This window comes from Wasmannia auropunctata, unplaced genomic scaffold, assembly GCF_000956235.1.
Source record: "Wasmannia auropunctata unplaced genomic scaffold, wasmannia.A_1.0 LD336024.1, whole genome shotgun sequence".
Lineage (NCBI taxonomy): Eukaryota > Metazoa > Arthropoda > Insecta > Hymenoptera > Formicidae > Wasmannia > Wasmannia auropunctata.
In genome coordinates, this window is record NW_012026866.1 from 330277 (window position 1) to 354097 (window position 23821).

At 39.5% G+C, this 23821-nt stretch overlaps 1 protein-coding gene across 1 annotated transcript; it reads left to right on the forward strand.

Moving 5' to 3' along the window:
- The first annotated feature begins 1479 nt into the window (after positions 1-1479).
- Positions 1480-23196, forward strand: LOC105452929. The gene is made up of 5 exons (XM_011694489.1): positions 1480-1714; positions 17684-17906; positions 20510-20817; positions 21383-21719; positions 21963-23196. Exons 2-5 carry the CDS (start codon positions 17700-17702, stop codon positions 22137-22139), a joined length of 1029 nt encoding a protein of 342 aa, XP_011692791.1. The 5' UTR covers positions 1480-1714; positions 17684-17699; the 3' UTR covers positions 22140-23196.
- Positions 23197-23821: the final 625 nt, after the last annotated feature.

Below are 23821 nucleotides of genomic sequence, written 5' to 3' on the forward strand. Positions count from 1 at the left end.
TTTGCTTACAATATATAAATTGTAACTTGAAAAAGAAAATAGAATTCTAAAAATAATTTTCAAGGCTTGAAATATCCCGCATATGCATACTTATTTGCAATAATAAATTAAAAAATTATACTGCTTATTATACAAACATAAAGTCTTTTTAATATAAAATTATTTGTAGTATAAAATAATAACATAAAATCCTAGCGATTTAATTTTAAACTTAATTTCTGGCTACGTTTCTTTTGATTGCCAAAATGATCGTTTCAATTTCAATGTGATCCTCCGATGCACTTTTGGCTTTGATTAAAAATTACGTGTGAAATATAATTTAATTTAATAATAATAAATTTAAATGCAGTAGCAAATCGATGTCTGATAAAGGTTGCAATATGAAAATTTTTTACTGTTGAAAGTGCATCAGAGGTTTAAAGGAGAGTACATCTCACTTGCCGAATTCCTCTCGACGAGCACCGACGCGCGCGCGCGACCCAAGGGGAGCACAAACCAACTGTCGAACACGAAAAACGGGTTTCGGGAAATGAGAGAACGGCCGTACAAAAGGGATTAATTGGCACTAGGCCGTGGATACGGATCATCGTATATACGCGTCGCGGAGTGTCGCGCTTGCTCGCTCGCTCGCTCGCGTGCGAGCGGCGGCGCGAGTCATCGATTGACGACCGTAAAAGCGAACGGCACTTGGCACGGGAATCTCTCGATGTTTAATTCTCGTTATCCGTCGTTTCATCTACTCCCGTTTCATGCCTCGTTTCTGTCTCTTTACTTTTCATTTCTGCGGCAGCGATCGCATTAACTCAGTGGTGGATTGAGGCTTAAACCCGTGAGGCATACAACCACGATGGCATCATCCGATTAAGATGTATGTGCATACCTATCTCTCTCTCTCTCTCTCGATTACGACGAAAAAAGCAACAAAAGAAAAACAAACTCAGCCAAGAACAAATTCGAAAACGATTGAATCAAAATGCGAGCTTTATTGTGATGAAAACAATGCATTTGTCACTCTAATTGTACTTTAAGAACATTTATTTCCCGTAAAAATTTTGGAATATTTGAGCGATACATTTTAAAGAAAATTGTGCCTTTTTAAAAATAAAATCTATTGCTTTCATTTCGTATATCGCATATCGAGTTCGAGTGATTATTCGAAGACTTGGTACAAGAGGACGTCATTACTATAGAGTTTCGCACTCGAGGGTGCGCAAATGGGTGCATAAATCCACCGCTGATTTTTGAGCCTGTCCTCGCGATTGTGTGTAATATTGCTTGTGCACACACTGTCACGCGCGGACGCGTAAACCCAAGAGCCCCGGGGTCCTTTGCCGTGACAAATTTTCTTCCCCTTGGATCGCGCGCGATCGTCTTCGTCGTGCAGAAGGAGAGGGATACTCGCGCAGGGGAGATGCTCGCACACGGCGCGCCCTTTGTGAACGAGAGACTCGTCCCGATCGTCGACGACGCACCCTCCCGCCGCGCGAGGGTGGGAGGGCACCGTGAGGTCGAGGTCGACGCGCTCTGATAATAAATGATGTTTTATCTGTCGTGCGATGCCCGGCGGATATAGCATAGCCCGCGACGGAGGAAGGGAAGAGGAGGGAGAGAATTGTAATGCGACGAGGCGTCAATCTGCTTTTTCGTTCGCGCAGGGTGCGACAAATCATGTCGAGGCCGCACCGTCTCGCCGCTAACACGAGCACAGAGGAAGGTAAAATCCTTGCGCGTATACACTCGCGCGAATCGTTTTACGCATGCATTCACACGTATATTTGTATAAGGGATGCACCCCCATTCCCTGTAGATGGAATCTTTGTGTGTCATTCGGATTAGATGTTTCTACGCGAAGAATCTCTTTCGACACCATATTTCTTCACGCCTGTTTGTGTAATCTGCAGCATTAGAAAGCTTGAGCTCAGCTAGCTGTGAATTAAAAGAAATAATACAAAAAGTAAAGTTTAATTAAAATTAACTGATAAGACTGTTTATTTATTCACGCCAGATAATGATCGATAAGGTTTTGAACAATTTATTAGCTGTAATTGATGAATTGCTAATATCTCGTTCCTGTTAAAGAGAAAATGACCCCGTTGATCAAAGATTCCATAAATACAGCTTGTGTGTAACATATCCGTCTGAAACATTCTGTATCGTAATCATATTATGATCACGATACAGCAGGGTCAGATAAATGGCCTCGGAGATTGAATCGGATTAGAGATGAAAGCAGAGAAAGTTCAACGATCGGGTATGAGTAACGGCGTTCTGTTGACCAGAAGATAATAGTACACGGACAATTTATTAAATAAATTATGACGAAAGAGGGAAGCGAACGAAGATTTTGATCAAAAATCCGATTCAATCTCATTGCACGAAGCAATTGCAAATACGAATGTATATAAATTCTCTCGATGATGAATCTGCCCCTCCCCTAAAAAAAAAATATGTATGCGTTCCGGTATTATTAACAGCATTTATCAAGTAGCACAATGAGAATAACGCTGCTTGTGGCAGTGGAGATACTATTTTTCCGAGATATATGTCAGACGTCGAATGGTCGAGTGTCCTTTTTGCGATCGTTGAGCGATATCGACAAGCGATCCTCTCGGAACTTACGAGCACTCGGCTCAATAAAAACGAGCCATTCGCTCTTTTGTATTTTTTTTTTCCCGGGGAGGCTATAACACCGGTGGACGATGTTTTTCCCCCACCCCCACCTCCATCTCTTTCGTCTCGCTACTGTTAATTCGCCAATCGCTGAAAGCGAGCATCATAATTTCCGTTGCCGTGCGCTCTCCGCCCGAAGCGATATTTCTTCCGCGTTTCCTTTGTCCGCCGTGGCGCGTGCGACAAAGGACGCGATAATTGCAAAGCCCTGTATGCGGTTCGCACCGATCGTTTTCGCGTGTGTTTCGCGTACGGACGACAATGCGCGCGGAGTTGCGGTGGATATTGTTGCGAGCGGCGCTTAATTTTCTGCGGCAACGCGAACGACTGGCGCGCTCTTATTTTCCGGGTTGAATGCGGTGAGTTTAATTTCCGATCGTTGGTGTAGAAAAATGGTGTCTGCCTTACGCTAACTAACGGTGTTCATACGAGCCGAGTGCGCAGTTTGTTTCCGGATAAGATATAAGATAAAAATAAGATATAAACATAAGATATAAATTAAAGATACAAAAAGAGAAAGATTTGAAATGGCACTTGTGAAATGAGCTTCTTTCAATGTGTAAACTTGTTCCATAAAATGTTCGCACATCGTTAAAGTGTTGTCGGATCTCGACGTTGCAGCAGCAAGTAGCTAATTGGCCGCTCTTTTAAATTTGTCGCTCGGCTTTGTTACGGAACAGACGAATCCGATTCCGCCCGCAAACTGGCAAGAAGTTACACATCAGATATAATTACGGATCTGGAAACCGCAAATTAAACACTGATTAGTTCAGCGATAGAGCCGTGCCTCGCCAGCAATGCTCGTCGACAACGGTCACGTGTTCTCCCTACAACTATATAGTTACACACCAACTCTCCTGGTTAGTTAATTCTTCTTCTACCAGTTCTGTTGTCCGGAGCGGTCGTAAGGGATATTGCCGGTGGTGAGAGATAAGGCGATTACAGTTGAAGGATCTGAAGAACCAGGTGTCGCCAGCGGAAGGGAGAAAGAAGGTATAGCCAAGGGAGCGCACGGACGGTTGTCGCAAGTTCACTTGTTTGTTTGTACGAAACTAGGTATGTACCATCCCTCTGTAAGCAAGCGCGGTATCTCCGGACAAATAAACAAATACTAGCCGGCTAATGGAAATATCTGGTTCTTTCGTTATTTTATCGTACGTCCCAGTGCAACGTACCGGGGGACCTTCTCGCAGAAAATTCAGGTTTCACGTTGCAAATTGAAGAGTCCGATTCTTAAATCCTCGATTATCCTCACGCGCGAAAACGCGAGGGCTCAACGCGAAACGCCCACCTCGCGCTGTTAATTACCGGATTTGGCCGAGCTCACGTCGAGTGCAGTTAGGTATCACGAATGGCAGGCGCGAGGCTTTATTTCGACAAGTTAATTCGTTCGCATTTGTCTTCGCGCATAATTAATTCTTCTTCGTGTGCATCGGCGTTTTTTTTTCTCTCTTTTCCTCTGCCCTTTTCCCTCGCCTCCCCCTACTTACGAGAGTACTGACCGGCGACACGCGAACGAGCAATTTGCGCGTTAGGCCGCGCCTTTATCGCGTTCTGCCTAATAACCCGTTAATATGCCCCTCGCAATCAGGCATCGGTCCATATTAAACGTACTACGAGCCATCGAAATGACTCGGTAAATTATCCACAGGGCGCGCTTGCTCGCGCCGGCGGCGGCGACGCGCGGGCGGCCGGCAATTCGCGCACCCTGCTAATTACGATAAGCGTGCACGCACGCGGGACAATTAATTAGACAAATTAATTTAGCAAACTGTTAAGAGCGATCGTGAGCGGCGATCCGACCGATCGGGCGCGGGATACGGGAAATATCATCTATCATAACGCATTAATTGATGAAGTCGATTCCCCACTGCGAATTGATAAACACGTCAATCGGCTGTCGCGAAAGCGAGCGAGTAATAGCAGCGCGGCGATGCAACAACGAGACGGAATTGACTTTTTGTCGTTTAATAAAATTAATATTCTACTTTAATGACTCGATAATGCCCGTTCGTTTTGTCTGTTGGAAACAAGCGGGGTGATGCGCTTATCCCGCAGTCGCGTTTATCCCGGTATCACAATCATCTCTGACTAACTCAACAGTCAACACGGGAAGGTGTACCGTATATAACCGGAGATCGATATTATGACAAGGTGTTATTGATTTCTGTTGATTGTACACAAGCAGAGTATAATTGGCCGAGACTCGAGCGCAGCCTAAATGGCAAGCCGAAATGTATTACCGCATCGTAATGAAAATTGGCCATTTTGGCGTGGATCGCCGTGTGGTCATCTCCGATAGGATCACGGGATTTGTTAACAACGTTCTGTCTCGTATTGTCCTGCAAATTACTGTCTCTATTAATACCCCCGTTGATCCGTCCGTCGGACAGAGCGAAAATTAATTATTCTTAATTATTTCTCGAAAATTATGCTTCTCTCTTTCTCTCCAGAAAATAAATTAATTATGCGACATATCTTTTGTCAAATTATTTACGACGTTAAAGATAATAATTATGCCTTTAAATGACTCATGCAGTAAGTCAGTAAAAGTTAAGTTTAGTACAAATTTGTTTGATTAATAATTATATCTTGATAAGATATCAATACTTTTTCTTATGGAACCATAAAGAAAATATTGCAACGAAATATAAGCTAAATTTTATTACATGAAATTTTTGTTTTCTCGATATAAGCAAAATACGATCTACCATTTTGTGCTCTCATAAATCCGTTCACACAGGTTGTTCAACCTGTGGCATCGCGAGCTAGTTTGAAGGAATCGCGAGCACGTAGCACGATGCTTTTTGCGCTGCTTTTTCGATTCTCGGTGCATGTATCCGTCTACATGTGTACGTGTGTACGTGTGACGAAACAATGGACAACGCGTGCCGTAGGCCGTAGCGGCGCAAAGCCAATCGCGCCGGCCCCCATTGTTTCAGCCGGCGTTCGGCAGGTACGAAGCAGGTACATACGCTACTGTTCGATCGCCTGGTATTTGTAAAAGGGTTAACATCGGGTTAGGACGGGCCCCGTCGATTGTTTGTCCGCTCATTTAACGGCTGGTAGGGCTCGGGGGCGCGAAACCCCCCAGACTGAACGTGACCGCTCGCAAAGGTGATGCAGGTGAATAAGCAACGCATATGGCCAGGAACCGGATATGAGCCCGATTCCGGTCGCCCACGCGCAATAAGTCAAGCCGTCGCGGTGGCCGTCGCTCTTCTTTTGTGCCCGTCGTAGTGACGGAGTGCAGCGCTTAGGGTGCGTTTGCACAGAATATACTTATATCGAAAATCGCGAGCGTCATCAGATTTCGCGGAATTCAGATCGCGATGCTGCAACAGTCGTCTCTGTATATGTATACTGATGCAAACATTAATATTTTATAATATCTATAAATCTGTACACATGTATCGCAACCCCAACAGATAAAAAGATAAGGTACAAGTTCAAATTTTCGAATTTCATATCACTTTTTCTGATTGAAGACCGATGTATTTAGAACAATCCGCACATAATACGGAATTTGAAAAAATTTTAATTTGTGTTTTCTTACGGGGGTGCGATATTTATAGATTAAAACGAAAGTTATAATCTTCGGCTTTATATTCCACGACTGGAGGAGCAAAGCGACGATGGAATAAATTCGATCGAACGCTATCGGAATCGCGGTATATATAGGCAAAGTTCACAAGTTCCTCGACTTTCTCCCAATTTCCCCGGAGCTTTCCGGATGCTTTATAGCTTTCACAATCTTTCAAGCTTACGGCGCGGTCCCGCGCTTTTCCCGTGGCCCTCTCGCCCGTGTTCCGCGGCGTTTGATGCGAGGTGCGCCCGATCGTTAATTCAGTACCTAAATCAAGATCGTCTCATTCGTTAGAGCCCGCATAGTGCAAACGCACCTTTACGGTTACGTGGACGGTGTCTACACAGACCAGACAGCACCGTAAGTGGACCGTACTTGTCGTTTCCGGCGGGCGGATCCGTTAAAGCTAAAATGCACTTCGGTGCGCAGCGCGGCCGCTGACCACATTTCTACCCTTTACGAGGTTTATCCTTTATACCAGATTTCCACCCTTTAATCTTACGGGACGTGTTAGCCGAATGCTGAGACCCTTTATCCGGTGTCTTATACACGGTGCCTATAAAAGGCACGCGCGGGCACTCTTCAACTATCTCTTTGACAAATGATCAAAAGTGACGGTTTAATCCTTTGGCGGAATGAAAGACTATTTACGCTTAATTTTCCATCCATTCTGTTTACAATATTAATCCAGCAATTTCCGATATTGTCAGGATGATGCAATAATATAAAAATTCAGAAAGAATAATAATACCTTATTTTGAGGGATGGATTTTTCGATATTTTTTTGAATGAACCAATTTTATTTTTATATATAAACAGACTTTTGTATTATTTGTCATTTCTTTAGATATCTTGTCAGTATGCAGTTTATTTTGTTTCGATCGGCTTCTAATATTAAGTCTGTTCTCTTTTCTATAACTGAAACTAATGTACATTCTTTGTACCTAAATAATAAGTATTTGTTCGATATTTGACGAAAGCGAGAAGAAAAATTATAAATGCAATTTATTGCAGCAATAAATAACAATCCATTGATTTTTAAGAAGGATGTCTTCTATTTTCCATGGCTCGAGGCCTTACGGCGTTTACTCTCGCAGCTGACTTCCGGTAATATTGGTGAATTGGCTCTCGTAACTCAACTGATGTTTACTCTCGCTAATAAGCGCGCGGTACTAATGGTTTAACTACAGCCGCGCGGAGTAACTGTCTCTTCGATATTGCAATACTGTTTGTACTTCGAAATCATTATTGAGGTAACTTCACTTCGGATCTTGTACATTTCTTCGTTATCTCAACGTCTGTTGTCAACTGCACGTTATTTCCCTGGAGTCACTTAGTGTGGCATCGTTTAAAAAAAAGCGGCTAAATTTTTATTTAAAAAAAGTGTCCCAGAAATGCGCGCACAAAGAAAACTCCTTGGAAGAAAAAAAATATGCCATTGCTGAATTACAGCAGCATTACAATAACAATTGAAAATTAATATCGCGATATCATCGGACTTGGTATCGCATAAAATGTATAGGTATAGTTTTTCACGCGTTTCGTGCGAGTTTTATAATCGAGGCCACCGAGAAAGGTACGGCCGCATATGATTGTCGCGGAATGATTCATAGGCGGCAGAAACGTGTGGCAGTGACGTATGGCTAACTTTGCGCGAAGACAAATTTACATCCTGTCCTACGTACAGGACATCATGCAACGTGTCTTGCAACACACAGGCATATCTGTTCTATAAAATCTCTCAACGGTCGCACAGCGGCGTATTCGGCAGATGCTATCGTTTCCGGACGATAGGGCGGTCGGAATTACGCCAATTTTGGGCAGACCAACGCGGCGACGCCATATATCGGGGCGACAGCTGCTTATTTTCACGACATACGTACGAGGAGAGAGAGGAGAGGAAGGGGGGGACGAGGTGGTTCCTGGCAGAAATTATATTTCACCCTTGAGAAATTGCGGTTTATGTTGCCGATGCGCGAGGTTACGGTTTTTGGCTTCGCCAATGTCTCCGCCGCCGTTCCTCCCGGTTCCACTCCGTGTAATGCAGCGGAAGTAGCAGCGCGTACTTCATCGGCGTTATTACGGCTTAAATTTTTCTGCGTTTCCAACGAGAGCAGAATGCATTCTGAAGGACCGTAACGAATGATATTACGCTTTAATCCCTTCCACAGTGGAGGAACGCTTCCCTCTTATACGGAGAGATATTTCTGAAAGCTATTTTACCGCTGCGATTGTAATGACTTTGGTTATTTACTTGCTCCCAGTTATTATAAGAGAAAAAGAAATCAGGTTCAGCTTTATTATAATTAAAAAGTAAATTTGCCCGATAAAATTGTTCGGAAGCACATCGATCTTCCAAAAGAAATTTTACAAACGTAACATTAAATATAAATTTAAAGCAAAATTGTATAATTGGTTCGTACTTAGAAATAAAATAGAAGCTAGAGGAAATGGAGGCCAATAAAATGAGCAAACAAGAGATGTTGTAGTATAATCATATAACTTAATTTGATAATATTAAAGCGAGACATTTTGACTTTGCTTAAGACTGTTTTAGCCTCAAATACAAAATTTAATAATATATTACATTTATCATAAAGACGTTGACCAGAGAAGACCAGAGAAGATTTTTGTAATGAAATCTATACTTCCAGATTGTCTTTGACCCATCAATATAATTGAACCAAACTACCAAAGATTTGTTAAAGAAAAAATGAATTACTTCCGACAATGATCTTAATTTAAATATTAAACACTACGAACTTACATTTGGTAAGAAAAGTCACCTGTGTTCCTATTAGAAGTAATGTAATATATTATGGAATTTTGTATTTGCAGCTGAAGCAAACTTTGTAAAATTGAAATGTTCGGCTTCAATATTATCGAATTAAATTATACGACATTAATATTAATTATACAACATCTCTTGTTGGCTCGTTTTATTGGCGTCTATTCCCTCTATAATTTTTATTTTATTAAAGTTAAAAATTTTGTTTTTGTTCCTTAATCCTATCAAGTTAGCGATACTTCCTTCTCTTAATGAATTTATGATAGTATACAAAACCAGTTAAGACTCGATACATACACATGTGGAGTATCCACATGCAATATCCACCTGCGTTGCGCATGCCAAATGTAAATTGCACCTGCTTAGCTAAGAGATAAATGGCAAAAATTTTATGGCTAAGACCAAGCACCCTAACACTACGTGCAGTTTCGAAGCATGCCAAGCTGCCATCTCTTCGCCTTCACCACCACCACCTGTCATTCTAATAAATTTTACCGCTGTGTAACGTCGTCGGCCACGTTATCGGCAGATAGCCCTGGTTATGAATCGTAGCAATTCACGAAGGTCTCTTTGTCAAACTTCCTCGTTCCCTGCGCAAATTCAATTTCCCTGATCGCAAGTATGAATTACAGGTCTGCAACGTATTACTGCGAGATCGCTGGCGTGCTGAATTATTACGTAGATTTATTAAGAGTGCATCACAGCTGGCGCTCGAATTTTCCCGGTCCCATAAAACCGTCTCACACGCGAACTATCACGATACTTGGAACTTTTCCTTGTACGCATGAGTAAGTAGATGCATGAATCGCGAAAAATGTTACGAACTAGATGTATGACGAATTCTTCTTCTGTTCTAGTTTTACAGATATTCTTGCGTGTTTATTTACAATAAAAAAATTATATCTTTAAAAATTGAATATTCTGTAATTTAAATACGATTTTCAGTATTAAAAACAACATTATTACATGTCCGAGAAGTTTATTCTTGCGCAAATAAATAAAAAAGTTTTAATTTTTGCATTTTGTTCATTTATTCTTTGAGCAAAATTTTTCGGACATCCTGTTTGAAATTAATAAATTTACTATTAATTTTTATTTAATATATATTGCGGAGTAATATTTCTGCCTGTAATATGATTTTTAAATTATCCATCCATTCGTTTAAAGTAATATTTGAGTAAATTTCCATACAATTGCCTATCACGCACAGGATACCGCGATTATTCTCATTATGCCTTTGAATCATAATAATTGACCCCCTTTAATTTGTAGCTAAAAAATCATTGATCCGTATCCTCTTTGGAACAGTTTTTCCGGGTTGCTCAAGCGAAATATACTTGCAAAAGATAAAAGAATCTATAATTAGAGACATGCACTTTGTACATCATATAATTTCGCATATTCTCTATTGTCCGGCATTTACTTGATCGCGTAAGTACACGTGAATAAATTGTTGCAACGTTCTATAATTATTTTATGTTAGAGAGACAACTCCTTGTAAGAACTCACGTTGCAAATATAGCGAGATTATTTTAGGAGATAATTTTAACGTGTACTCACGTCGGCGCAAAACGAGAGACATGACGTCACGATATTTGATATCCACTAAAGTTTACAGTGTCCCGCAAAAGGAAAATCTAGCTTGATGTCACGTATTCGATAACGCGAGTTATACCGCTCCAATATTTACAAAATCTCGATGGTAGTTAATGGTTATTGAGCATAGGAGTCCTTCACCTTCAAAGAACTGAGCTATCTCAACGAAGATTACTCCTCAGGATGGAGAGATAAATCACCAGAGGATCCCGCAAACCCGAGAGAGGTATTACCAGAGACGAGTCGGTATTACTTGAATGGAATATAACTTAATTAGCGTACTAATCCCCCATTTAAGCTCATTACTTGGCCCGGCCAGTTTATATTCACAAGTTTTCCGAAAGTTTTCTCTTTCCGCGACACGGAAAAGTACTTCCGCAAATGCGAATACAGGAATACACTGTAAAGGTCGTTCAAACTAAATGGTCCGTTAATTTTAAGCAATATATATTATTATACACCTTTTAAGAATCTCTGGATATTTTTGGTCAACGGTTTATTCATCGATTTCGGAACTTACTGATTGTGAGTTCATATGCACAGATATACATTATGTCCAATAACGTAACGTTATCGAAAACATCCGTTATAGCTTTAACAGAGTAATAATCGAAGATAGCGGTCTTCGAACATGCGCGCACCTGCATCTGCTACTCGTGTCCGCAAATATTCGAATCAGAGTTAATTTAGCAATCCGCTATTTACGTTCAATATATCACGGTGTAAACGACATGCACCTGTTCTTCGATTTACAAAAATTCACATAGCACGAAATCGCGTATAATTGTATATATACATAAACAGAAAAGTAAATTAATCATGAAATTTCATAATTGGAGAGATAAGTTGAAAGTAAATTAAAAGATATTGTAATTGTGCGTCTTATATCACTAATTAATTAATGAAGGTAATTACAGAACACATATAACGGAATCAATTTAAGTGAATATTCTCCAATAAAATCATTATATAAATTTTTTATAAATATATGTATAATGTTACTTAATGAATCGCAGTTATAAATGCGGCGCTAATTTTCACGTTAATTTTCAAATGGTATTAATTAAAGTTAATAGGGACGATTCATTGTGCAGGCTATTCGAGAGAGATTTTCGAGATTTATTTTTTTTTCCCATATACCGGTTGCACATATTGTCTGCATACATTTGTTCCTTGATAATTTTTTTTTTACAATTTAATTTTCCATCGCACTTCACTCGTTTTGCATTTCGTCTCGTGCGGTCTGTAATTGAAGATCGAATCTGGCTCGCGTTTATTGCCCAAAAATTATCGATCCGCCGGATCAATTGCGGGAGAACGTCTGTTCGGCAATTCGACAGCGACCTAAGCGGCAATATGCGGTTTCACGCGACACTCTCTGCGTTTGACGCCACCTGACTGTAATTCCTGTCGAGCATTATCCGCGCTCCCGGAGCGTCCGGTATTTCTGCGGTGCGTCTGCGTGTACACGCGCGTCGCTCCAGGACACGCCGTGCGTGTGGACTCGCGCGCGCAACATCCAACTGCAGGCAATGCGACACACAATCGATATGCGTGCGTGCGTATGGGTGTGTGTGTGTGTGCGTGCGCGCATGCATGCATCGACACACGTGTACGTACCTCTCGACGTACGTATATCACGGCATGTGAAATACCGCATGCGGAATATTTACCAGAACCCACCTCAGATGTTTGGAGCCCCTCAGGGCGACGCGCGGTATCGTGAGAGACCTGCCCCGCACAATGGCCAACTCGAATTAATCCTCCGGGGGTAGAGCGAAGCACGACGGGTCTCTCATATTCATCAGTGACAGAGATCGTGGTTGATACTTGCTCGTGGGACAAGATGATTGCGCTTTGCTATTGCCGTTTAAAGGAAAAACGCGCTTTGTTTCATACCTTTTGTTGATGTTCATTATCCGGAAACATTACGACGTTTGAGACTGATGAACCTTGCTTTCCCGGCAGTTCTTTAATTATGAGCTTAATTAAGGGATGATTTCTCATTATTGCTTATTGTAATACTGAGATACGTATATAATAATAAAATTGAAGAAATTAAACACACCCGATAAGAAAAAAAAAAGATTATTAAGATATTTCTTAGAGCAATGCTCTTCAAGAGGAAGATTATTATTTATTTATTTAAATCAAAATTTTTATACTATGTCTCTAATTATACTCAATGATAATATTGTTCTAATGTCTACAGGAGTAACTGCAATTGAATTACCAATTCTCTATGCGCATGCTAATTAACATGAAATTATCATATAACGCCGTTGAGAGCTGGATGGCCTAAAGATAATCCAGAGTCATTAAATACAATAAAACATTTATATATTCGTATAGCTTTTCAAACATCGCTACTTCTACGCATTATGAAATCTCAGCTAGTCGTGATCAATCAACCGTAATAAATAATGGCCGCCTAGTAAATAATTCCGATGTCAATAAATTTTGCAACAACAATCCCAATATTTCGTAATTAGAAATAATAATCGGCAATCAATCCCGTGTATTTTAATAACGAGCATCCGACTATACGCGTATACGAGTAATGCGAAATAATAATAAATAATAATTGATAATTAAATTCTACGTATTAATTTCTCGTAATACATCCCGCGAGTAATAACCGCGATAATATCCTCGTGTCGATCGCAATATCTTGCAGCCCTCGGTCATCCTTTAGGTTACCGCGCGCGCGGATATTGCGTTTTCCTATTTTATTATTTCAGTATTTTTACCCGCGACGGAAACGCATTTATATCGCAGCGGTGGTTTCGCTCTCGGGGTTACCTGGCGGAAACGCGTGCGCCTTTCCTATCGTACGCACCGCGGGGGTTTTTCGATCCCCAGGTCTCTCACGCAGGTTACACCGCGATCGATGCCTTCTGAGAGGGAAAACGTCAAATTCACGGCGCGGCATGACTCAGCCGGCTCATGCATAATTTATCCGGCCTTAATTAGTCCGGAGGCTAAAGAGAGAAGAGGAAGAGGAGCAAGAAACAGAGAGAGAGAGAGAGAGAGAGAACCGGAAAAATGCTTTTCACAAATACGCGTCTCGTCGCCGTTAAATGGATCGCATATAAATTTGTAAATGATTTAGCCTCTCGCCGCTCGTTATGCAGATTACGCGCGGTAACAGTTTCGCTGTCTTCCCCGATTTCTCTCCGTTCGATCGGAATGAATGCATAACGACCGGGAATGACTTTAACAAGGAAACTTTCGCAACTGTCTCTCTTTGAGTTCGCGGAGCTCCAGGTGCGTCGTGGAAGCAACTTGCGACGTGAGACGCGCACTTTCTTCTTCGCGTACTATAATGCAGGTTCAGAGGTTGAAACTAAGGGCGAAACTATAAATGAAGCAACGTTTGAGACAGAAGCTTCACGTTAAAAGCGCTTCGTAATATTACGCGTGTTCAGATTTTTCAAGTGAATTGTAAGAAAATCTTTTTAATTTTCCACTGAAACTGTTCGAGAAATTTGCATCCGTGATTATGAAAGAAAAAGGTTTTGAGTTGACCTTATGGAAAGCTGTTTCATTTTTTTCACAAGAATAATCTCCATTAAAAATCGCACATTTTTCTTACATAAATTATTTTATAACATATTGAAAAGTCATAAAAGAAACAATTGAAAAAAATAGTTGTACAAGTTTCTTTATAAAATTATGCACCATTTTAAGATCTTATCTTTCGAAAGTTGTACTCGAGGCAGCAAGAGTCTCCGACGCGTACAATGGAGAATCACTCTCGCGTTTACGTATTCGCTGCAGAATTTTACGAGAGGCGCTTCCCAAAGGTTCTCGAGCAAGCACGCGGCCCAAAAGAGGTCCGTTAGCCATCGATGGCAAGGTAATCTATCGACATTGCCGTACATGTCTCTAGTCTCTGCTTAAAAGAAACTGAGAGGTTCGTATGGTTAAATTGAAGACAAAATTTATTTCAAAGAAAAGAATAAATGAATACACAAATATTTAGATGTTATTTACAACTATAAGACTATATTTAAGACATAGAAAATTAATTTGTAATACAAAGTTATTGAAAATGTGAGCGTCTTCTATCATTGAAGATAGGAGCCCGAAAATTATGCTCGAGTACCTTTCTGTGACTTTTTAAGAATTAATCTGCTATTTTTTAGTCTAATTTTCCTCAGAACATTATGCGCAGATTAAACCTAAATAAACATTAGAAAATTGCTATTACAAAATGATAAAAACACAAGAAATGTCAATTGTTATGTAGAAATTAGAATTTTATGTCTATGTTGTTACTATTTTGTAATAACATTTTTTTAACAATCTATTTTAGGTTCAATCTGTAAAGCAAATTGTCTTAAGAAAAACTAAAAAATAGCAGAGCATTCAAAATTTCGAATGCTTGTTTTCAATGATAGAAAATTTCTATATTTTTATCAATTTCTCGTATTACAAATTAATTTTCTATATTTTAAATATAACAGTACAGTAAATGATACCTACATAGAAAACTGTATCCATTTATTCCTTTGCTCGAAATAGATTCACAAATTTCGCCTTCAATTTGACCACACAAATCTTCTGTCCCTCCCATCCTACCTCTCTGAGTTGCTTTTAGTCAGAGGGCGAGCTTACATTCTCGGCGAACGACACGGCGCGGCTGTCTCGTATACCAACCGCGTGTGCATTCGGTCGATCTTGTGCACAGAATTGCGGCAGGTATATATAGCGTTTGATGTACGGCACGATGTAAATTTCTAGATAGAGATCGATATCAGTCGCGCGGGGCCGGTGTGGCACAAACTGTTTTTATAGCGTTCGCTCTCGCGCGCGAGAACCAAAGGCGGTGCTAAAGTTTTCGTGCAATAACGTGCAAGCGCAATTTCGATTTTTAGAGACGTTCTATTCCGCGGATGTACACACCGGCCTCGCGTAACAGCTGGTAACGTATACCTGTAATTCGGCTGGATATTTTTTATTTGCGGCCAACGGTTCGGTCCAATGGATCAGATCTCGGACGTTGCGATAAGTCACACACATAATGTCGCAATGTGACTAATCGCGTGAAGGCAAAAATAAACATTGGACTCTCTAAATTTTCTGGAGTGAATCTCACTCCAAAAGATTGAAAACACTGCCACTCGGCTACTTGAGTGAAAAGTCACTCCAGAAAATTTAGAGAGGATAAATATATTTTACAATATGTAAAGATTGTGCATAACAATCCAGGGAAAATAGAAAAAAGATATGTCAAAGAATACTAGCTACATCAAATTATTAAATCTGCCGAAGTTGTCTTGACATTGCAACAAATATGTAGCGTGTCTTGAGATAAAAAGTCGTTTTTTACATTACATTTCATTGTACGTTATACATGCAAGAAGAAATAATAACACTCGGCATATCATTCATGCGTATCACCTTCGATACCGGTTTGATCGCCAAGCTTTATTAAACCGGAGCTGTATCATTTCCCATGATCGTTGATTTATTTGCCGATCGCGTTTCTTGGTATTAGGATCAGTTACCGCGCGCATGATCGTGCTCTATGGCTTGCGGTCGAGTTTCATATAGTTGTATATCCGGATGATTCATTACCATGCCGATGAGAAAATGAAGGAGGGCGGCGCGCGAACGCGAGAGATGTTCAAGCAAATCATAAATCACGTAGGTTCGTTTTCAAACGCGAACCTTCGCCTTTTCTCGCCGGAGAAAACGAGCTTTTCTCTTTGGTACATATATCTTATCTCATCAAAATGTACGAGTAATCGACCGGAAAAGATGCATCGTCCAGATCGTCCTCCGATCAGCTGGTTGAAGTTTAGAACGTTCCTGGAGCGATTTTTTTAAAATGACTTGTCCCATTTCTATAGCTTCGCATAGAATAACTCATAAGTGCCACAAACAAAATACAAAATATTTCGATCAAACATACGCGTCGGAAGATATACTCTTATGCTCGATAAATCACCCTCTCAGTCACTTGAAAAATTTTTTAGCTACGCCAAAAGTGATTTGGCCCATTTCTACTTTTGCACAAAGTAACTCCTAAGTGCCAGACATAAAATAAAAAATGTTCCGATCGAATGCACGCGTCGGAAGGCACCTTCATCCTCGATAAATCACCCTCTCGGTCACTTAAAAAATTCTAGTTGCACCAAAAATGATTTGACCTATTCCTACTTTTGCACAAAGTAACTCCTAAGTGCCAGACATAAAATAAAAAATGTTCCAATTGAATGCACGAAAGGCACCCTTATGCTCGATAAAAACATTTTTTATTTTATGTCTGGCACTTAGAAGTTACTTTGTGCAAAAGTAGAAATGGGACAAATCATTTTTAGTGTAGCTAGAATTTTTTAAGTGACTTAAGGGTGGTTTATTGAGCAATAAGAGTGCCTTCTGACGTGTGTATTTGATCGAAATATTTTGTATTATGTTTGTGGCAGTTATGAGTTATTCTAGGCGAAGCTAAAAATGGAACAAATCATTTTAAAAAAATCGCTTCAAGAACATTCCAAATTTCAACCAGCTACTCCGATCTTTCCTAAAAATTTTCTACATTATTATGCATACACATGCGAATACGATCTGCAATTCCTACTTTGACACTTCGACGAAATTCTAATTAAATTATACGGTCCCACGTATCTTTAGAATTAAAGCATTTAAAATTAATGTTAACGTAGGTATTTAATGATATAAAGGTGTTTCTGAATCATAATTTAATATCGATGAAATAGAATTAAAAAAAGAAAGTCAATACAGTAGAAAGCTGTAAGCAAAAATAAAGGTTAATGTAATAGATGTGATAACGAGAAGAAATGATGCATAAGTTCATACAACAATCCTAATATGTAGACATAAGGCGATCTGCTTTAACGTAATCGCCTTTCTCTATAATGATTCCCCTATTGTCATTCATATTGAGAGGGATTCGTTTGAGCGGTCATTTATTTGCAAAGGCGCTTCAACAGCCCAAAAGAACTTGTTGAAAATGATTGTCAGACAACTGTGGAACAACAAGTCGCTCATCGCGCCACTTTTTCTGTTTGCAGCTTCGACGAGACGTCGATGGACAGCTGCATATTAGCTACCATCGACGAGGGCCGCCGAGTCAGTGACTTGTCGGGCGAGTCGATGAAGGACAGTAACGAGGTGGAAGTGACGTCATTGGAGGAAGCCAAGTCGGTCATAGCGGCACTCAGAGCTAGACAGCGGACGCAAGCTCACCAGCGGGCCCATCAAATGCTCGCCTGGCGGAGGACCCTTAAATTGCAGGTAAGTTTCAATTACCAGGAAGGATTTCTACATGCAAAGGCAATCCCACTCGCCGTTTCGTCTTCGACGAGGAAATCGGTAGGGGGGAGGGGGACGCGAGGAACGATCGATCAAAGCTATTACCTCTGAAAACCATAAAACACGCTCGGCCCACGAACCGATGTTACGGACAGTGAAATATTAGATACACGGTAATCCATTTAGATGCGAACGAGTACATATTTTTGCCCCGCTTTGCGAGGCGGACGAGCGACTGTTTTAAACAAACGTTATACTCACGCAGACACGTACCCTGTAATTGGGATATCCATTAAATTAAAGTCGGAAAGCGCGAATCGATTGGAACGAAACAGTTTTATTAGACAGCTCGTTAATCGAAAGCTCAACCGAAGCTTTCAGCGTTTGCTAGAAATATACTTTTGTTTCTTTTTTTTTGCATTTGACGTGTATTCGCTATTAATAAAAGACTTAGGTAAGCTTTTCCGAAGAATTTTGTTGAGAATCTGAATTCTAATTTTTTCGGATCGTGAATCTTTGGCCTTGGACACTCTGTATCCGTTAGATCCCCCGTCATGACGCCAATGAAAAAAGACAAATTCCAGCGGGTGAGCGAAACGGTATTGCTGCCACGAGTCATTGCCGTTAAAGAGATTTCCGTGCATTTCCGGGATAAGCCCGGGAGCGTCTCGTGACATCCTACGATTTCGCGTCTGACTTCGCGTGACTACGGACGATTCTCGGTTTGCGAGGGTAGACCCGCGCGAAAAAAAAAGGACTCTCCCACTAAATTCGTCGGCAATCTGCGAAGGAATAATTGCTACGAAATGATCCTCTCTTTCTCCGGCAATCCGGCGTTAGCCAGCGAACGCGCGGGAAAAATATACCCCCTGCGGGACGGCCGATTGCGAATAACGACTTTCCCGTATTTCGAATTCAAACGGAGGAATATTAATACTGTGATGTATTCATTTCGGCAATAAAAAGGCCATTTTTCGTAATATACCTTTCGTGCACGAAATGTGCGCAGACATGTTACGGAATCTAGATTTAAACGGACGCGATTCTGAGTAAAACACGCATTTCTCCGTTATCGGTAATTACCTATTTATTTTCTGTACGTTTTCTATTCGTTCTTCTTGTAATTTTTCTTTGTAACATTCTTTTAATGTAATATTTCTTTTTAATTTAATATTTAGTGAAAGTAGAAAAATGTGTGTTATGAGTTGAAAATGAGAAAAACCAATTATGATTTACTAATATTATTTAAAACTTTGATCACATTTAATATATTGTATACATCAACTCAATATATTTATTGCCAGATGTAAAACAGAACATCTCATTTTTTTTGCAATCACGAGAAATTATATTTTTTATGTTTTATAAAAGTGTGAATGGTGATGACACGTGAATTTTTGATTATTTTCCATTATACATTATTATAAAATGAAACGATAATTAAAAATTTTTTTTCTTTAATTTTAAATTCGTAGCAATTGAAAACGTTCGTTATACTTAAAAATGCACAAAAATAATAAGTACAATTTAAAGAAAATAGATTAAATTATTCAACAGCTAGTATTTTTAAAATCTTCACGAGGCGATAGTACGAGAGCATAAAAACGTTCTATTGAATAATTGGCTAAATCCCAGTTGAATCTACAGAATGAATTAATAACGCATCACGTGAGACAATTCAAGCAATAAAAAAAAAGATATCGAGAATATTTCTCTTATATGCCTTCATCCAAAGAAATGCCGTCTTACTTCCGTTTCCTTAACGGAATTTCCTAGGTATGCGGAATTTGTTCTTTGGACGCATTAACCGGTCATTCACATCGTGCGTCTATCGGCGAAACGTCTCAATTATTTTCCGCGTCCGTCCTCGAAGTGCGTGACACGCAACGACGACGGTAACACCTGGCCGTCTTGCGGTACCGTTTATGTTGCACACAATAGCGAGAGTAATGGACTCATCCTCCACGCGCGGGAGGACGGAAGGAAGGGAGACGTGTACGAGCAATGCTCATGCAAAGCGGTCGGCCGGATATACGTATGCGACGTGTAGGCATACCGTATACCGTTGTGCAAACACGCAGCTTCACGCACGTATCGACGCGTGCAGAGGCGGAACGCGCCTATATCTAACCACCGCTCACGTATTACGCGTAAAGCAAGTGGACTCGAGAGATGTTTGCGTAAATACGCACGAACCGGTGTTCGATAAAAAAAAAGAGAGGGGAAAAGAAATACGACCTAACATCACAGCGCGCGAGCGCGACGTCCGTTCGAACGGACGGTATTTACCGGTAACCGAAATGAGAAACCGGGGTGGGGGGAGGGGAGGAAATTAATTAGCGGCGCTAGACAAATATTAATAATAACGGCGGCGAGATATCGTTTGCTAATTAATTACTTAATATCTGAAGTAAATGGCGAAACGTCGGTCGCCTGGTTTCGCGGGCTGCAAATTCGCGCCGTTATTAATTACCGCCGTGAATTACCGGGTGAAGAGAGCCGCGCGAGTTTATTGCACGCGCGAATTAATACGAGAAATTGATGCGCGACCAATTCAATTCTGTCAATTCTGTAACGTTACGCAGGAGGACCTGGTGGCCCGACTGACGCGGGAGAAGGCCGAGCAGCTGCGGACGCTGTCGTCGCAGCTTCTGCTGTTCGAGTCTAGGCTCTGCAGGAAGCAGAAGGAGATCGAGGCCAGTCTGAGTCAGCGAGAATCCATTATTCTACGACAACAAAGGGTGATCCGGCAATTGCAGAGCAGATTGGCGGAAAGGAGCACGAGCACCAGGGACTCACCACCTTGCGACGCCCTGGACAGATTGGACAGTCTCGGGGACAGCGATAGCGCCGTGGTGCTCGAGGAGACCGCGGACGATCCTGCCCCACCGAGGTGAGCATTTTTTTTTAAATAAGTTTACATCGGCGAAGAGAGTCCTTACGAAGCGGCTATGTGCAATGACGGAACACGAGAAACGAGAAATAAAATTGCAGAAATGCAAAAAGAAAAATATAGGCAGGACTCTAAGATAAGCTGAAGACGTAGTTTTAATTTTTTTTGTCAGAAAAATCTAAATGTTTTCAATGTTGCGATCAGTATAAACTTTATTAAAAATACTGATTTATGTCAGCGTATAATACTATTGTATTAAAATACGTTCAAAGTTGATACAATGAAGTTGCAGTACATTTTTTAAGTCCATTTTAATCGATGATTCATGACAAAATGCGGAATAAAAATCTATTTGTAATCTCATGTGTGTTGTAATGGAAAACATGTAAAAAATCAAAGTACATATATTAATTAAATGGATAAAAAATATATATCATAATATATATAGATAGATATTATATATAATATACATAGGAAAATTATAAATAGAATTTTTCCAAAACTTTTTCACGAATTACAGATCATCTATAGTCGATCCTAAGTGTATTCTAATTATACTCCACAGATTTCGTTCTAACATTACTGATGTAACTGTGATCCGTTCCGTGTCCGACGCGGTGGAACCGTCGAACAAGTATTCGTCGATGCGACGGGGCAACGGTTTCCTCAGAAGACCGGAAATCCTGGAAACCGTGTATTCCGTGGAGGAGGACGGTGACAGCGAAACTAATCAGGATCCATCGGAGTTGACAGAGAACTCGGAGTACGAGGATAAGAGAACGAAAAACTTGGGCAACGGAAAAGGCAGACTTCAGGATCTCTACGGCAGTTTCGAGAGGCTGGCTCAAGACACGGATTCTCCGCCCAGCGAAAGACCCAGAGACGAAAGCCAGCAGGCGCAGGTAAAAGAAGCGACTTAGAATCTTATCGGCATGCAAGAGAATTCGATTGGAGGGGGATGTGCCAGGAAATATTTATCAAACACTCGTAATTGGAACAATAAAGAACATTGACTTTTAACTTGGAACGTAATGGAAATTTGCATTTTCATATATAAGATATATTCTGTATCTGAATTTTCTTTGTATTTAAAGCCCACGGTAGTGCACATGTAAATTGAGCCTTCCATTTGTTTATGCTTTCAGGTGACGTATAATAGGGTAATGAGCAATCACAGATCCGTGACGAAGCCAAAAGACGTGAAATACAAGAGGATAAATAAGGCAAAATCGAAAAGTCTCGAAGAACTCAGAGGACGTCTTAGAAATTGGGTCGAGAAAGGGAATAAAATAGCTATATCGTTGGATCAGTCATACGCCTGAGCTTACTATCCCCCGTATATGAAAGTATATAAATTATTATTTTATGAACGATTGTATAATGACTGTTTGTCAAATATGTGTAACGCCCCGAAATTATAATTCTACTTGTAAGATTAAGGAATGGACTTTTATCTTTAGCAAAGTCGCTGCGGTATTTAAAATGAAATATCATTGCTCCATGTGATATTTGCTGTAGTATTTTTTCATGTTAATTATGCACCTAGGTCAAAGATAAATGATTTGAGACTTGTGATATGATTTTATTATATACAAAAGCGTGTAGTTAGGAAGAAGTTATTATCTGGCGAAGAAATAATTAACCCTTAAGTATCATGATAAAAATAATTATCTTAATGTTAATTATATTAACAAATATTGTATAAAATTTCTATCTGTTTTTATTTATCATAACAAATTCTATAATGATTATTACGATTAAACATTCTTACATCATTTTTCCAAAAATAGTATAAAAAGTCTAAAGCAATATCAAATGCGTTGACCGTATTAAAGGCATGATAAATTTGAGATTTAATTCTATTATGATACTTAAGGATTAACTCGAAACGTGACATAAATACGTGGATTGCGTATAAATAAGAAAATTCTTTTCGACTCTCCTTTTATCAAATATTAACTTGTGTTACATTCTAAATACGTAAGAGAGAATCTTTAGGCGGCCTAAATATTAATGAACTATGAATGTATAATTAAATATCTTTGAGCAACAGAAAAGTTCACTGTTAACATGAAAATATTAAACATGACGCACGTTTCTCTGCACATACCCAATTACATCAAAATAAGATATTTTTCTACTATTAAATGCTACTTGTTATAATTGCACCCTCAATTCAAAAAGATATTACGTCACGTTTTATTTATTAAAAATTTAGAATTAAACCCTCCTTTATATTTGAAGTAATTTATTTAAAAATTATACCGAGATTTCTCTATTAAACAAGGTTGTGAAATGCAAACAATCAAATTGAGTCGAAATTTTTTATTTAACAAAAAAAAACTTATGAATAAGTTCGCCTTGCTTAACTTAATAAATATTAAACAGAGGCATATATTGTGAATGAATTTTTAAATATTTTTTAATTAAAAATTTTTTTAAAGACAAAATAATACAATTAAGAGAAAAAATGCTATTTAAACTAGATGTTCTTATTAATTCACACAAAAATAGATATTATTTGTGAGCCTGTTTTTCTATGAACAAATATTGAGGGCATTTTATTCTTAATATATGTATATAAAAATCATTATTTTGATATTTACTTGAAATCTTAAGAATCTTAAGAAAAATTAGATCATGTGAAGCAAAATATTGGGTATTTTTAGTAAATTATTTTTACATTACTTTTAAAAGTTGAAAACTTCTATTTGTCCTACTTTGAACATTTTCGAATAATTTATTAAACTAAACAAAAATGATTTTTTTAAGCCTACAATTTAAAAGCACTATAAAATTTCCTGTGCCCCTACACATTTAACTAAAATTTTATGGAATTTAGATATATATATTTCATTGTATATATAAAGTCCTGAAGCTACATGTACTTTTATATTGAATGTAAACTCTGACGTGCCGTGGCTATACACATCGTGTATGGCAGCGTTTATAAAGACAACATGTCTTTGTAGTCGCACTGTTTATGATGATATTTTTACACGCA